General features: G+C 40.4%; 1 protein-coding gene across 15 annotated transcripts in view; it reads right to left on the reverse strand.

Moving 5' to 3' along the window:
• Nucleotides 1–4,644: 4,644 nt before the first annotated feature.
• The window catches only part of FILIP1 (filamin A interacting protein 1), a 101,945-nt gene continuing 88,373 nt past the window's right edge, over nt 4,645–18,216 (reverse strand). For 8 of the 15 annotated variants that reach the window (XM_064412444.1, XM_064412440.1, XM_064412442.1 and 5 more), the window contains 2 exons: nt 12,935–13,158; nt 4,645–5,455 (listed from right to left, as the gene is read on the reverse strand). In XM_064412444.1, the coding sequence (XP_064268514.1) occupies nt 12,952–13,158 (207 nt within the window). In that variant the 3' untranslated portion in view covers nt 4,645–5,455; nt 12,935–12,951. The other 7 variants (XM_064412450.1, XM_064412447.1, XM_064412452.1 and 4 more) reach the window with 7 other exon arrangements.

The raw sequence follows: 18,216 nt of genomic DNA on the forward strand, positions 1-18,216 counted from the left end.
GAGCCCTTTGACATGGAGGAGTCGCGGAGTTAGGGAGTCACGGGGTGGTCAGGATTGGAGGAGACCCGCAAGATCATCCGGTCCGGTCATCCACCCGGCACTGCCACTGTGACCCCTAAACCACGTTACCCAGTGCCAGATCCAGTCACCTCTTGAACACGTCCAGGGATGGTGACTCTACCACCTTCCTGGGCAACCTGTTCCAATGCTTGACCACCCTAATAGTGATTTTTATTTTTTTTTCCTAATATCTAATTTGAATCTCCCCTGTCTCAGTTAAGGGCACTTCCTGTTGTCCTCAATGCAGGCACGGCAGAACAAGCCAGTCCCCCCCTCACCCCAGCCTTTCCTCAGGGAGTTGTAGAGGGAATGGTGTTCCTCCACAAAGCCTCCTTTTCTTCCAGCCGAACACCCCCAGCTTCCTCACTGCTCCTCATGGGACATGTTCTATGTGCTGGCCTGGCAGGCTCTGCTCTGGTGAGGATCAGGATTCCAGACTTTGGGCAGGGGTCCTGCCACCTCGTGCCCAGGGTTGAGGCAAGACCCAGACCCGCAGCCTTGTCATCCCCGCTCAGTGCTCCAGCAGCACTGCCCTTCATCCTCCCTCGTGGCATGTGCTGACCCAAGGCAGCGTCCATTGGGTCAAAAACGGGGAAATCAACTTCGGCTTCCTACCCTCATAAATAGGATTAGTGCCACTGCAAACATATAACAATGCATGACAGTTTTGAGAGCTTCTCTTGATGGAGCCATGTGTGCCAGCCACCGCTTTTGGGAGCTGTTCTGCTCTGTACACCTGCTCTGCTGTCAGGAGGTGTGAGTGAATCAGTGCAGTGAATACAGAATCACAGAGTGGGTAAGGCTGGAAGGGACCACAGAGGGTGATCTGGTCCAACCCCCCTGCTCAGGGTCATCCCAGAGCACATGGCACAGGACTGCATCCAGACAGTTTTTTAATATCTCCAGACAGGGAGACTCTGCGGCCTCTCTGAGAAATCTGTTCTGCTCAGTCACCCACACACTGAAGCAGTTCTTCCTCATATTCAGGTGGAACTTCCTGTGTATCAGTTTCTGCCTGGTGCCCCTTGTTCTGTTGGTTGGCACCACTGAGAAGAGTCTGGCTCCCTCTGACTCAACACCCACCCTTTAGGTACTCACACATATGGATGTTGTTGTTTCCCCTTAGGAGCTAATCTGACTGCACTAAATAGAATCACAGAATCAGTTAGGCTGGGAAAGACCTCTGAGGTCATTGAGTCCAACCTTTGACTGAGCACCACCATGCCAACTACACCATGGCACTTACTGCCATTTACAGTCTGTACTTAAACACCTCTCAGAACAGGGACTCCACCACCCCTCCAGGGCCACCTGTTCCAGTGGTTAAAAACCCTTCTGTGGAGAAGCAGTCATCTTGTGGAATGCAGTGTGGGAGTATGTACCTGTATCCCAGAATACCTGCTTTAGCAGGCATTGCTCAAGCTAATGCAACCTTGGAAGTCCATGTTTCTCACTTCATTGGCACTTCTGCATTAAAGTGTTTTGTGAGGACTCTCCAGTCCTTCCTATGCAGGACCCCAAGAGTGCTGCCAAATCCACATCCAGCAAATATTCATGTATTTACTTAATTTCAAGGAAAAAAGAAAGTAGAACTATTTCATTAAATAACTTTATAATGTAGTCCAATCTGAAGACTTTTTAGCTGGCAGTTGAACAGTTTATGTAAAATAAATGCCTTTTAGTTCTCTGGAGCACCAAGAGCATCAGCCAAGACCACTGGGGGGAGCACCTGACTTGTGCAAATGTATTTTGCTCTGGAGGCACAAAAGGCCTCCTTGACATAGAGTAGGAAATTCATATATATATATATATATATATATATATATATAAAAATGTAGGTATTAATTCGATGCCTAAATAATTATATAGCATACAAAAGTTAATCATATTCCTTTTGGCATCTGTGCTAAAACTATTTTTCTTTCCTAATTTATCTTTTCCACTATCTTGTGGACCCCAACTTTTGCTGCCCTTCCCCCTAAATAAGCCCGTTGTCTCTAGTACCACCCTTTCCTTTATTGTCTTCTGTTTGCACTTATTACCTTCAGCTATAGTAACTTTTATTCTCACAGCATCACAGAGAATCTAGACAGATGCAGCCTGGGATCCCAAGGGTAAACCTGTGGTGAGAGATGGCAAGAAATTTCCCTGGCAGCAGGATAATCAAGGGGCAATATTGGGAAGCTAGGGGCTGACGCTCTCAGGTGTGAGATGAGTGGCAAGAAAGAGTGTGTTAAATTTGTCTTAATTATGTTTCACAACAAGACAAAAAGAAATCTCACAGGCTGTAGAGTTTATCTCTAGAAATCTAAGTATTTGAGATTTTTTCATGGATTGAGACTTTATATTTTATCACTACAATTATACTACACAGGTCTTTCAGTCCTCTTTGGACAGTAAAAGATCTCTAAGGGAAAAATAGATATTTCACTGGTTTTTTATTGCTTAAAAACTTCTGATATCTATAGCATATATATATATATAAAATCTGTATTTCACATTATCTTAATGTGAAAGCTCTTCCCAATTACCTCTTTTAAAACTACATTACTTGAAGAAGTTAATCACATCTTTAGTCTATATTAATAGATTTCTTCCTGAGTGACCCCAAAGTACAGGCTAATTATGTGGCTAATGCACTTTTTTACATATTTATCTTAGATTCATATCCAAGTTAGCTAATGTAAAAAATTGATTAGGAACATAAATGCAAGATGAAATCAGCGGTCTCCTACTCCAAAGTGTTGCAGTTCATCAAAAATATTTTAAAATACAAATTATTTCAATACACCATGATTCTATGTATGCTTTAAACAAAGCTTTATTTTGGGAAGCTTTAAAACTTAATGTAAGTGCAAAATCATAAATGTTTATGTATTTGTGTATGAATCATAAACTTACACTCATAATGAATTGGCTTTATATTAAAATTTAGACAAGGAAAAATATTTTCTACTTCAACTGGGACCTTTTAAATCTAGGCTCAATTTTGGAATACCATTTTACTTGTATTCTACTCATATTTAAAAGCTGAAGTTTATTTCAGGCATGTCATCATCACTTTCAAATAGCCAGGAATTTCAGTCCAGCTGAGCTTAGTGTAGATCTTAACATGGATAGGTTTCAATTCCCAAGTAATGTTTTGAAAATAGAAGATCTGGGTCACTACAATGTTCATTCTGCCGCACAGTAAACTGAAATGTGGCACACACTAAACTTTATTCACCTCAGCTGTATTGCTCTCTAAAAGCTGGAATTTTTCTCAGCTTGCACTAAAATATGATCTACAGACACAGCTATGTTATTGGCATATACTGTCTGTTGTACAAAAAAAACAAACCACTCCTTTTAAAACATAAAAGTTTGGTCTACCAGCTAAGTATAAGCTATACCAATGAAATTACTCTTCTGCCAGGATAAGCAGCACTTAATTTTGATTCCTCAGTATGGCTGTATTAATAAACTCTTCACAATGGAGATCAGCTCCACAAAACTTTATACAGGTGCCAGAATATCCTGCTTCTTTAGAGTGTCAGCATTTGCTGCAGAACTCAGATGTAAAAGGAAAAACGGCTCCCGTGGCTCCCATGAAGACCTGATTGACTACACAGCAGTGTGATATTCCAGCTCCAAAGATGGACCAACCTAACCATCCCAGTGGGATGCTGCATTATTGCAGTCTTTCTGGCATCTCACAGCACATCTCCTGCAAGCAACACTTTTCCTTTCCAAAAAAGTAATTTCTCCCAGTAGCTTCTGCAGTTAAAAATCTGCAGTATTTTGGGTATGTGCCAATGACTTAGAATAAAAATCATTGGTTATGAAACGTAAAAGAAGAAAAGACCCTTCCTGGATTGCATGTAGCTTTATTTATTATTCATTCAAAAATCATCCTAAATACAGCTGCCACAGAACTCTCTGGATGCTATTTGAGAAGCTACAGCCAGTGTAAGAGGGGCTCTTCAGTGTGTGGAGAGTGCCTGGTGTCTAGTGCAGGTGCTAGTCCAGGATTAAAGATTCTGACAGTACCAGTCAAATATCTGTGCTGTGAAAGCACAAGGTTAGAAACAGTTAAGTCATTAAGGGCTTGGTGATTGATCCATCTCTGTATCTTCTGAGCCTACAAGAAAGATGGAGAGATTTGCATGGGCATGTAGTGACAGGACAAGGAGGAATGGTTTCAAACTGAAAGACAATAGGTTTAGATTAGATACTAGGAAGAAGTTTTTCACTTTGAGGGTGATGAGACACTGGAACAAAACATGCCCAGAGAAGCTGTTGAACAGCTTTCCTGGAAATGTTCAAGGCCAGGTTGGATGGGGCTTTGAGAAACCTGATCTAGTGGAAGGCGTCCCTGCCCATGGACGGGGGATTGGAACTACATCATCTTTAAGGGCCTTCCAACCCAAACTGTTCTATGATTCTATGAATCAGTTTCACCCTGTACGTCACTGTGACACCAGTCACAGTATGAGACACAGTCAAAAAAGGGAACTTCCAAACCCGTATTCTGTCCCCATAAACAGATACATAGATGAGCACTGCCAACCTTGAAGAAACTGGAGTTTAAATGCAAACACCTGGTTACAGTTGCATAGTTGTGAAAATTTATTAGTTACAGTGTAATGAAAATCAACTTTTTTGGTACAGGCAGAAGTAAAAACATATTTTATATAGAAAAAAAATCACAGCTTTAAAAACTGACTTACATAGTTTAAAATGAGTAAATTTGGTTGTATTTCAAGGCATTGGACTTTAATACTTAATTTTATGCCAAACCCTCACACAGTGCAAGAAATATTCTGCAACAAATTCCATACAGCAGTCTTCAGAGTATTTAGTCTCACAGAATCTCATGGTGGCAAAAAAATATACTGAATACTTTTCCATTTAAACAGAAAACATTGCTGAAGTTACATTTTTCTTTCTTCACATACTCTCTATTACAAAAATATCAAATTGCAAATTTGACAGTGTATTCTACAAATAAATGTGTCATAAGCAACAGGAATTGCAACTTTGGCACAGCTACTTTACAAAGTGTATTATAAAAATAAATTATATGGCAAATATCAAACAAAATCAAGCACGTGCCTCAGGCTTTGCAATTAAGAGTGAAATTCAGCTGGCAGAAAGACTGCTGCTCTCCCTCTGATTAGATACTTTTAAAATACCAGCAAGGCCATTGGTTTTTAAAGAAAAAAAAATATATGTAAAACCTAAGGGAAGCACTAATACTTCCACAAATAATCAGTAGCACAAGTGACCCTGGTGTTGGCGGCAGAGAGCTTCTACAGTGATCCATCCACAGGCATGGAGGGTAGCGCACACAGAGAGCTCTAGCGGGCGGTAACTCATCTAGAGTTCACGCGTAACTGGTGAATGATGACACTCTCTAAAAGAAAAGAGAGCAAAACATTCGGGTTTATGAAACTACAAATGCAGTGCAGCTTACTTTAAAGAAGAACAATTACAATGGCAGTGCAAGGCATTTTTCTAAAAAAGTCTCACAAACTCACTCTCACATCACTGCTTGATAAAAGTGTCCTGGCTAATGCTACAAGGGGAAACTAAATTAGTAGCTGTCAAGGGCTCAGAAGGCCTTGGCTTCCACTTCAATGTCAAGAGCATCATTTGGTTGTCCGTAGGGAAAAAGGAGTAATACAGTTGAATGGATTAAAGCAGAAGGACACCAAAGTTCCAGTTCCACATCCAAACTAGGTAGAGAAAGACTTGGAGTTGGGCGTCTAGTGTATTGTCTAAGCAACTTCATCACAAATCTGGTGGCAATTCATAAATAGGGATGAGGAAGAACTATGGGGTCATTTTTCATTTTTTTAATTTAAACTTGGTTTATAAACCTATGCTGTGTTTATTCAGCAAGTCGTCGTGAATTTTGCTACTGACTTTAATGGGGATAAATTTCAGCCATGGCATGCAAAACTATGTGTTGGCATTTTCTTTAAAAGGCTGGATTTAATTTTGTCCTGTGTAGTATCAGAGGTCCCTGGCCCTGATTAATCTACTGAAGTACTAATGGCCTGGTCTTCTGTTCTTCTGCCTATATATTCAGCTCTTAAAGGCAACTTTTTTAATATAACAATTTAACTGTCAATTAACATTTTTCTCCAAAAAGGTGTATTTTATGCATTTCAAATAATGTGACTGTACCAATACTAATTCAAGCATACAGTTATACATTTTCAAAAATATTCATCTTTATTGAAATTACTTTTGTTACCCTCCTTTCTCAATAGCCAGAAGATTTTTCAAAATTTACAGGACCCAAGAAATGACAGTATTGATATAATTTTTGCCTTCTACTTTTGTGTATCTTTATCTGCTTCCTAACTAATATTTGCAATGTGTTTAATGAAGTTATATTCTAAGAAAGAAAAATGAAAATGTTTTCCATGTACTCTTACTGCCAGAACTTTGCCACTAGATGGCAGATCCCAGTGCTGCTTTTCATATGTGGTGAAGTAAGAGCAGGGCTGAGGCAACGTCCAATAAAATACCTTAAGGCAAATGAAATAATAGAATTTCCCGATTTAAAAGTATTTCTTTTCCATAAAATGTATCAATAACAAAATATTTTCAACAAGAAATGTACACCAGTTCCACCATATTTGAGCAGTGAATGTGAAAGAACCACAAACTATTACATGATTTTACCTTACTGTTCTAACTGTGCTGTTCTAACTTGAAGCTCTTGTGAAATATGATGTTAAAAGCTACATTTACAAATTATTTTCTTAATATCAAAAATATTATTTTTAAGGAAAAAAATTAATATTCACTGTGCACATTTCATAAGGACACAAAATTCTAAAAAAATGGGCAGCAGAAAAACATCATGCTCTTTGTTAAGGCTCAGTCACTCAATAAACAGCAAAACTACAGTTGATGTCTGAATCAGACACCTTTCTCCTACAGACCTAAACAGTAGCTGTGCAGAAAAGAGTAGGAGAAAATTTTTTTTTTTAAATCAAATAATTTCTACTGATATTTATCTTTCATTCATTTCTCACACACCTAGAGGACACACACTCTAAGTTTGTCTCAGTTGTTCCTATTTGAAATCCTTACATACTGATTTGTATGTATGAATATGTATATTAGGTACACACATGTACTTACGAAAAGAGGTGTCTGAATAGTTACTAAGCTAAAATTAAGAGCAGGGCTGATTTTGTCAGTTCTTTTGGGTCACCCTCTATAGGAATGTGATTATATTTAAAGGATATGATTAAATAAATTTTTTCTAGGGTTCCAGATTGGAATATTTCAAGGAGTTAAGTATTCGCTTAAACAAAACAATTTATTTTAATGACAAAAAAAGAAAATGAAGTTAATGTAAAACAGCTAATTGTGCTTTCAAGTCCTACCAATGTAAAGCAGAACTTCTTGAGGAAACATATCAGGATACCAGTTATATAATGAAACACATCAAGTGACATTTTAACATATAAAGTTTAATTTCTCCTTACAATATATACAAGTATCACCAGATAATACAAAAATAAATGTACCACAGACAATGCACACCCAAGCAACAGAAGAGAATCATCCATCAGTATTTCTGTTTTTAAAATCCCAAGGAGAGGTTTTTTTGTTTAAAGAACCATTCACACCTGAGTGTTTCATACCCTCAGAGCTGATAGCTCTGCACCTGACAGTAGTTAACCCTGGTTACATTTTAAGGAAAAAAAGCCATGGTAAAAGCAATGTGTAGGGAGTAAGATTCAAAGTGAAGTTAATATCTATAATGAGAAATATTGCATATAATTTTGCCCAAAAGAGCTCAAGCAAAATAAGAAGAGGATAACTCACACTGACACAGGGGAGAAAACCATTCCCCTAAATGAAAGCAAGTTCAAAAGATGAGCTCACAAAAACTCCTGCCAGCAAACTATGTGTTACAAAGCAAGTCAATGAAATTGGCCACTGATGTGTGATGGGAACATATAATTGGTCTGAAAATTGTCCTGACTGTTGCAGCTTATGCCAAGTACCTAAAAGCCAGCTGGACAGCAGCTTACTCTATTTAAAGACCTGCTGTTCCTCATTTGATCAAAATTACTGAATATTCATGTAAATATTGAGCATATTTTAGAATCTATATGGCATATTTCAAGCTGTGGCATATGACTTGGTATCCTGTTGGCATGGATCAACATATTAATGTGGCTTCAGAGATTACTCCCATAGTGGTAATTAATATGTGCTGTAAGTGATTTGAGGTTTAAATACAGTGACGTGTTCTCCATGGGCATATTACAAAGAGTCACAAAGTTTGGTTTTTGAAAAATCACACTAATGGGTGTCACAAAAGGAAAAAAGGTGAGTAAAGTTAATCAAAATCTCTGTTTTTCTTCTACCATTTGCTTAGGATGTTTACTATTCTGAGAGAAATCTCTAGGCATTACAGTTGAAGCTCTGTGCTCCTTTTTCAGTCACACTTACTCAAATGTATTGATCTACTAATGACTACATTAGCAATACCCCTATGTAGCAGTAAGATGGGATGTAACTCAGGGAACACAGTAGAAAACTTGCTAGGAACTAGACTTAAAATTAGAGACATCATCTGGAGAACTGAGGGTGCACCTTCTCAATCCATGTGTGCTGCTCATGAACGGGCTGGCATTTTGCCTGCTCTTTCCCCTCTCCACCTTTCTACTGGTGCTAAGCCATATATTACTACTGCTAGGCCTGAGTTATCAAAACTGCTTGCATGGCCACGTGATCAGGCAACACAGGGCTTCTCTCCAGCTGACACTGAATATGACTAAAAGTGCAAAGATTACTCAGTCATCTTAGTTCCTATCATGATTCTGAGGGCATTATTTTGCTACTGAAATTGTTCTGCTTCATTACAAAAAACCCAAACAAAATGACAGAAAAGTTAAGAGAGAGAAAGCATAAGGATGAGTGATTCCAAATGATCATTTAGGAAGGCTTCGTTTATTACGCATTATAATCCAGTAATGTAGAATACACAAAAGCCCTAATATTATCCTTTGGATGTGTCAGAGATTGATTCTTTGGTGCCTAGTAAAATCTGAGGTCTGAACAAAGCTTGTCCTTGTGGCATTTGTGACATCACTCTTGTGTTCATTCTTTGATGCTGTATGAAGGTGAGCTCATGCCCTACTCTTCCACACAGTGAGGCACTGCTAAGGTCCTGCTCCTCTTCTCTGCAGTCCTTTTCATTAAACTGGAAAAACTTCTTATTCTGGAGATCTCTATTGCTCTGCTGGGTTTGCATGAAATTGGTTGGTTGTTCAGTGTTATTCATTAGGGAAGGAGAGATGGAAGGATGGATGAACACAGACACTTCATCTTATAAGCCTCCTTTTCAACAGGGCCAGGCTTAAAGGCAGCCTTTGGAACAGGGACACAGATCTGTGGGGGCTCCCTCCTAGTTCAATATCCTCACCCCTCAACCACTCCCTTGTTTCTACTCAGTGAATACTGAAGCATTCCATGCAGAACGGCACAGCCTTTCCAGGAGGGAATGAGAATGCCACCTTCTTCCTCAGCTGTCAGTGCCACTAGTGAACCTGCCTGCAGCTGATGTGGGTTTGAGTCTCCTCAGATACTGTCTCCTACCTTTGAAAAAAGGTTTCAATCAAAAGCTTTTGAAAATAAGCAGCACTACCCCTGCATTTGTGTGGTATTTGATCTACTAGAAGGCATTCATGATCCTACAGTCATTTTAAAACACCAACTGGTTTCCTGTGCCCTCCTTCTTTCTTTTTCTGGCCTGTGAGCCTGGCACTAAGTTATGTTAAAGCCAGCCTTTACGCTTTTTTGCCAGATTCCTTTTCATTCAGATCAGTTCCCCAGTTAAATTCAAATACTTGTGCCAGCTCAAAGGACAACTACATAGTCAGTGAGTACTTTCTTGGCTGGAGGTGACAAAGACAGGACTAGAGCTTTGCAGTCCATTGTGGAGTTATATCCTGACTTTAAGTGACCATGAAATTCTGTCTTAAAAGCCTCAGAGGAAATACAAGAATACCTGCATTATGGATCTCAGTGAGGTACAGCAGCTGCAGTGCTACATTTAAGTCATAATAGAAACACTGACTAGATAAGGTCTGTGGAAGAACAGCAGGAAGATCTTCAGGATGCCTCTTGGGCTTCGGCATTGTTTTTAGATTTGGTTGTTTAAATTGCCTTTTGGAGCTGACCTACTGAATAGAGTGTCTTACTGTAGTCATTAAACATAACTGTCTTCAGAGGTAATTTCAGTGTAATACAAATAGTTAGGCTTGAACTTTTAAGACTTCTGAACTATAGGCTTTCTTTTCATCTTACCCTTCTTCTACCTTCAGGAAACGAGAATATTATGTCAATTAAAACAGATGTCAAAAGTTTTCAGTATAACAAAATACCTCATTTTAGCTAATAGTTTAACCAGATGCCTGATTCCAACTCTTTAAACTTCATTTTTCTTTAGACACATTTTTGTTGTGCAGCCCCTGGGGAAAAATAACAGGATCCTAAGTCTGACCTCTCTGGAATTTCTGAAGTCTGTCTCATCAAATCGTACTGACCCTACAGGAGCAACTCCCAGCCTGTGCCTGCAATTCTGGCTCTAGCTGTGCCAGTTTGTGTGCTCTAGATTTCAGGTACTGTGAGGCTGGCTTGTTTCTTCAGGTGAATTAGTTTCTTAGACCTAAAACAAAACCAAAATTTTCAACCACAGGCACACATAGAACATTGAATATGGCAACAGTTAACTAAGGACCTAAGTTTCTTTGACACAAGGAAGGCTTAAGGCAGCTGTATCAAGCTACATTAGCTTGGTCATATTTGCAATATTGTTTGACTGCTTTGACCTTACAACTTCCTTCAGTAACAGTATTTAGAGTGAATATCCAGAAAAAACCCCTTTTTTTTCTTTAAATATCTGTTAAAAATTCTGTTACAAAAAGAACAGTAAGATCTCAGCAACAATTTATTGACATACTGAGGCTTTTAAGTGATAAGAATTCCTTGAGAGGATCCGATGTATTTCTAACATATTAACTCACATTGCTTGCTAATTCCAGTTTTCAAGTTTTATCTGAAGTACTGCGAATAGGAGTTATGAAAAAATGCTACTAATACTAATCTGATTTTTGGATGTCATAGGAACTAGAACCTTAAAATTAACAAGCATTTCAGGTGCTACACATGTAAAAAACCAAAAACTACTTTTTTATGTGGCACAGAAAAAATGCCCTTCATGTGAACAATAAAATGCCAGCTTTACAATGGGATAATTGTCATATCTGGATGTGAAATTAGAAAGCAATGCAAAGCAGATGGAAAACTAAACATTGCTTGGATTGAATACAATATTGTTGACCTTTGGTGACAGAGTTCTTCCATCAAATACCTTCTCTCAGACCAAATTTCGTATTTCACCCACCAGTGCATTTTCCTTTCTGTGAATTTTATTTATAATTTATTGGTGGTCTTCCCACCTTGCTCTCTGTTTTGACCACTGGGCCCTTCACAGCTTGCTGAGGTGGCTGAAGCATTATATAACGTTAAACCCATCATTTATTGGTCTCCTCAGCTTCATTTCTTTTGGTGGTGACTTTCTTCTGTGAAAATCGATCGCTTAATGGAAATGTGCTTTAATAACTCTACTGTTATTAAATAAACAATCATAACAATCATCAGCATCCACACTTTTTCCATGCTGGAAAAATTCATTAAAACATGCTTAAAAAATGCAAACATACAGATGAGGAAATCACAAAGAGGGAAGGAAAAATTATGAATCACCATGGTATTGTAAGGCAGTCTTCATTTTATGACAAAATATTTTAAACAACTGAAAAGTGAGGGTAATTTCCTTACCAAAGCCTTTCTCTTTCATTGTCTGTACCTGAGCTGTGTCTTTAGGTAGCAATTCCTGCCACCAGCAGGCTGTGCTGACTTACCCTCCAAGATGTAAGGATGCGTGGGAAGTAAGGTTTAAATGTAAGACCCAACCAGGAAAACTGAAAACCTAGTCAGGTCAATGGAATGAGTTGCTTCATAGCCATTAGTGGTCTTTGGAGCAGGCACAAATGAATTGTATTGATTTTTACCAGAGAGTGTTTCTCAAGCTTTTGCTGAAGACTAAACACCTTCTGGCTCATAAGCCTTCATCTGAGCCCTGAGCTAGCAGTATTCCAGTGTGTGTAAGAGACCTGGTTCTAAGTGTTGTCTACAAGTGTTGACTCTCTCTGGAGGAATTAAATTGCTGCCAAACATTGTGCAACATCCCTATGCCCCTGAATTTAGTAACTATCTTGAGAAAGCAGCTCACCGCTGAGAAATGGTGATTTTCATGGGAGGCTCCTAGAGAGGCCACATGGTGCCCATGCTTCCTCTCTTCCCCTCCCACACACGAGGTACTGGCTTTCATTAAACAGGACCTCAAGTGTGCAGGCAAGTCTTTTGGCATTGCTTCCCTAGGCCATGTGGCATTTCAGTAATGTGATTACAACAGGAAGGAAAGTAGACCATGCAGCAGGAAAGGTGGAAAACAATCTAGTTAAAGTGACAAAACCTCCTTTGATCTACTAAAAAGTGACCCAGTCTATCATTAAGAATTCCCAATAATTAATAACCTATTTAAGTTACCCATTCTCCCCTCCTAGACTGAAAACCTTTCTGGCACAAAATTGCCTTTTTGACACCTTTATTTTTTTTAAAACTTGAGTAAGAAAACAAAAGGATTTTGTTATTTAAGTAGTCAGTGCACACACTTATTAGTTTGTTGTTAAGTGACAGCTGCAGGACTTTGTTAGTACAGGCAAACGTGAACAACTACACGGACAGGGTAGCTGACTTCCATGGCAGCAGTAACACCTGCAGAACGTACCCCCTGAGCCACTGCCATCAGCCCTGACCCCCGCCCAGGGAGGCAGAGCTGCTGGCTGAAGATTTCTTCAGTTCTATTTTCATAGACTGAGTCTCAGCACGAGGCTCGAATTTTGTCACATTTCCTGCTCCTGGGGCTGCCACTACTGGCTTTCCTGCTTTCATACCTTTTGAGACAGGAATGCGGGTGGGTGTAGGTCTCGGGGATGACCCATCCTGTCCTGTCTGCAAAACAAAGAGCAGAGAAAAATGCAGTGAATTAAGGACTTTTTCTCATACATGCTCATCTTATACTTTTCTTTGGCTCTTCATTTACCTCTCAAACAACAATATCCCAAATCATGTCTATTAGCAAAGTAATATTCACACTTGGAATGTGGCCATACTGCTAGAGTAGGGCCAAAGGCACAGTTGCAATCAAAGAGTTTCCCAGAGGTGAGAACCAGGGTTTTGAATCAAGATATCCTAAGGAAGGGAATTTGTGCAAACCTCCCATTCTACAGCATGACACAGTTCAGGACGGCCTTAGAGGCTACTACAACATTGGCTTAGCTGTCAGGACAGGTAAAGTATTAGCATCGTGTATAGACGCTAGCACGGGTTTCAGAACAGCATAGTCAGGTGAGGCTAATGATGAACCCAGGGTAACTGCCAAATTTTAGGAGCTGGGGCTCCTAAAATATGTATGAGTGATCATACTCAGCATTGTAAATAAAACTGAATTTTACTTCCCAAAGTAAAATGGGAAGTAAAATGGCTGGGGCCACTTATTTCTGCACTGGGAAGAGCTGGGGGTTGGGAGAGAAAGAGACAAAGAAAAGATCTGGATTTCCTTTTCCTGTGGCTGTGGCAGGAGGGATGTGGGAAAGGGCTTTCCCAGTCCAAGCACAAATCACAGCTTGAGAAACTCTGGTGAGGGTGAAGCTGTTAACCCAGACTTCCAAGGATACCTCAAGGCAGTGTGGACATGGCCATTTTACTATCTCTACCAGTTTTCTGCCCTGAACAACAGCCTAGCAAGCACACTTATCCTCAAGTTTGAGTAATTCAGAATTTTTTTTAAAAAAAGAGCAGCCTAAGTGGTTTGCTTGGGGCTGGCAGACCCAACACAGCTGCTGTGTCCTTCTGAAGCCCCAGCTGGAGACCAGGCCAAAGCTATCCCATGTATCCCAATGGAATGAGTATCCAAATGAATATCCAATGAGTATCCAAAGCTATCCCATAGCTTTGGACAGATAATGATCTGCATACTCTTCAAGGTCAAATCTGGAGCTATCCCATATAAACCATGACTTAAAGAAAATACTTATGAACATGACAATTCTGGAAGGAAAATGGGCTTTATCTCCTGCAGTGTGCAATACAGAAACAAATGATAATGGTGACAACTTCAGTGTCTCGGCTGAATTTCCTATATGACTGACATTTCTCTTCACATTATGGATTAAGACTCTGATCTGACAAAAAAGAACAATTCTCCAAAAATCCTGAAATCCTAGCTACACGCATCTGCTAAATGACTAAACTCTGCAACTTATGATATATAAGCAAAGTAAAACTAAACTGGTGAAATAGATAGGACTGGGGGTTCATGTCAGCTGCAACATGCATTTGTACATTTACTTAAAAATGCTCTTGATGTTTTTTAGCCAGTGGCATCAGAGCTTTCTGTCTGCATCCTGAGCATGCAAAGGAAAACCATTCCTTAATCTTCTAAGAACGGTTCAAAACCCCATGTGTACACTCAAAAAAAATCACAATTGGAAAACTTGAATGCTGTCTGCCTGACAGGAAGGAAGCCATTCTCAATAACTAAAAGCAACATTTACAATAGCACTCTAAAGGCTAATATGGAACTCACATGTAGATGTCAAAACAAGTTAGGCCCATACAATTCTGTAGGGCAAAACATGCAAATGCATTCCATCAGCCTTGGAAAATATGTCAACATCCCAGGGAACCCAAATGACAAACATCTTGTACTCCCTGAAAGAGTCCCACAGTGAGTAAACATGAGGCAATCAAATGGAGTAGCTGGAATCTCAGGCATTTCTTCAGCTTTATTCACATGTAAATTATTAACTAAGGATTTGGGCTCTTTCAAGTTACTCATTTCAAGCCTAAATCACTCAAAAGCACTTTGAAAAGAACTCTAACTTGCTTTAAATTTCTTAGTTGCCTTCATTCCAGCTACTAACGTGTTGATGGAAGCTAATGCCTACTTCCCAGGCAGCTGCAAAAGCATTTTGTGTTTGCCAAGTGAGATGGCACAAAGGTGCCTCCCCAGCCGGCTGTCCCCTTGGGCGCGGGAAGGGGCAGCAAGCAGAGAACACATCCAGCCCACGCCTGTAGCATCTGTGCAGAGAACACACACGACTGCCTGTCTCTCCATCATTCCTTCCAGCTGTTTGTCTGTAGGCTGCTGTCTTCTGGTTGGTCCAGGAATGTGGCTCCAACCAGAAACTAACCCTTACACAGCTGGAATGGGGTGCCCAAGATGCTGCCCTGAGAGACACTGGGTGATGCAAGCTGGATCTGAGCTGGCAAGGCAAGACATGGTGCTGGAACAGGGACCCAGTGAGGTCACACAAGACATTACTGGGAGCGAGATGAACACAGGCATCTGCTATGGTGCAGTCATAATCAGCTCTCACTGCAGACACAGGTGTATTAACCTGTGAAGTTGCAGAAAGGTTAGGCAGTCTCATTAAAGGAAAAAAGCAATCTGAACATACAGAACACGTAGCATGTTTGAGTAGTTTGTAACAGATGCTGCTTGGTGCATTTTATTGACACACAAAAAGACTGCTTTCATGCACACACTGGCTTCTGGAATATTTTAAGTTAAAAAGTGCTTTTTTAGCATTTGTTCTCAACCTGATCAGGCCCCAACTTGCCCTGGACAGAAATTGTGGTGTTCAGTGACCAACAGACACCTTGTGCAATTTGAAATGCCCTGGGCTACTCAAGCAATGTACAGGGCTGGTAGACAAGACAGATGACCCAAGGAGACCTAAAACTTCTGATAAGCAGTTGGATAGTAGATAGCACTGAAAATGGCACTAAAATAAAATATGTTTAGGTAACTTTATCCTGAAAGGCTGGGATTTGAGATCTCAGCAATATAGTCAGAGGAGCCAGTGGGCAATTCAGCTCACACAGAAGCTAGCCCTGTCTCAGCTGCATCACCCCCCAGTCACCACAGGCCAGCACACAGGCCTCAGTGCTGCCATGGGGAGCACACAGACTACAGACTGACTCGGTTGCCCACACTGAGGCATCTCGTGCCATCTGAGGTGTCCCATCAGCTGCCACTGCAGAAAGGTATGGGTCATTTATCCCTCCCAGCCTCCCACACGTCTCAGCTGCCACAGGCACACAGCCAGCAGCACAACGCCTCTGCGTAGGCAGGTGAGCTGCCCTCTGCACCTCCAGGAGCTCCAGCAGCAGCTTAGAGCAGACATGGGACACCTACAGAGCTACATTTAGATGCCAATCTCAAACTAAGTGCTGTCCAATTGCAAGTGGCCTTACAGCCGCACAAACACTTGTCCCCTTCGCTCTGGCACCCAGCAGCTTCTCAGCTGGGCCCTCGTGCCGTGGTGACAGGATGCCCTGCATGGTTGGTGCGGTGCCACCGTGCTGGCTCTGCCGCAGCCGGGATTCCCTCTGCTCCCTGCAGATTTGCATGGCACTGGAGTCACTGTGTACCCTGGCAGCATAAACAGCTGGCACTCAGTGCCGGGCTTGTAGGAGGTGGGGAGCACAGGGATTAAGTGATTATAGGACTGACACCCATGATGGTAGCCAAAGATCCACATTCACCAGCAATCCTATAACCAAATGTAATGCCTAAATCAAACAGGATGTAGGCACCACTGTTTTGGGGTTTTTTCCCAAAGAATACTTGGGTTTATTCTGTGGGATTTTTTCTGCAAACTATATGAACTGTCCTGGGAACAGAAATTTGGGCCAATGTGCTAAGGGAAGACTAACAAGCAGGCTCATTTTGGTCTCCATATCCTCTGGTCTCTGTGGTCCATTTGCAATTAAAAAACAGTCATTTCCTAGGTCTGCTAGGATAGGCCAAGTATTTTCCTGGGAGTGAGTTTGACTGTAATCAAGCTAAGGAGGACTAAACACCATTTTTTCTGTTTCTGTGGGAACTATCCAAATCCATAGGCTGCCATAAAAAAGACATTAATACATTGTACAAAGCATCTTGTGTGAGGAGAGTTAAGACAAAAATTAAAACCAGTGAGCTAAGAAAGGAGCTGTGTATCAGTTTGTCCTGTTCAATTTTATTAACTTAAACCCACAAAATTGTATCTGTTGGTTTCATCTAGGGTTACTGAGTAAATGATCACTGCTTGGGTTTTCTGACTAGGGGCAGTGAAGTGTGTTTGTGAAGTTGTCATTTGCAAAACAGATGGTGAATACACTTTTTTTTCTTTCCAAGAGGCCGGGGAGGAAAAGACATATCTGAGCTTGTTCGAAGTTGCCTGCTCAGCTGACTAGGGAAACTAAAAACCAAAGGAAGGCATAAGATAAAGTAAATCTTATGGCTGAACTATTTTCCTTACATTCCAAATCAGGGAGGATGAAGTGAAGAAAGAAGCCAGTTTTTAGCCAGAAAAAAAAAAAAAAAAAAAAAAACAAACAAAAAAAAGAAGTTTTGTCTGCCATGGTTCACTGCATCATCACAGTAGAGACAGACATCTAGTTAAAAGAAAAAAGTTTAAAAAAAAAGTTTTCCAGGCTTCTGAGAGACAAAGGAGTTTGTAAATTAATTCAAGACTTTAAAAACTGAACAGTTGCCTCTAATATGTAAGGAAACACTGTATAATAAAGTATTTACAATACTTTATATAGGTGGGAAGAGAGAGCGAGCGTATGCGCAATCCCAGACAGATCTGTGTGATGAATGCAAGCTTTCTTAATTCCAAAGTCTTAAATGGGAATGGCAGCTTCTCTCCAGAAGTGTGAAAGTGTATCTTAAATACACTTCGACATTTCAGCTTGGGAAGAGATGGCTGACGAGGCGTGTTGTAGGGCTCTGCTGACTCCCGAGCAGCACAGACAAATGAGTAGGGGATGACTATTCAGTATTTGTCAAGATACAAGAAAGAGGCTGTAACCAATGAAGGTATTGCATAAAAGGTAGCAAACAAAAGAGCTTTTCCCAAAGCCCACAGCTGAATTCACTGCCCCCTGATGTTGTAGAAACAACAGTGTAAATGAGTTCAAAAAGCAATTAAAAGAATAAATAGAAGAAAACTCTGC

Source organism: Passer domesticus, chromosome 3 (assembly GCF_036417665.1).
Source record: "Passer domesticus isolate bPasDom1 chromosome 3, bPasDom1.hap1, whole genome shotgun sequence".
Lineage (NCBI taxonomy): Eukaryota > Metazoa > Chordata > Aves > Passeriformes > Passeridae > Passer > Passer domesticus.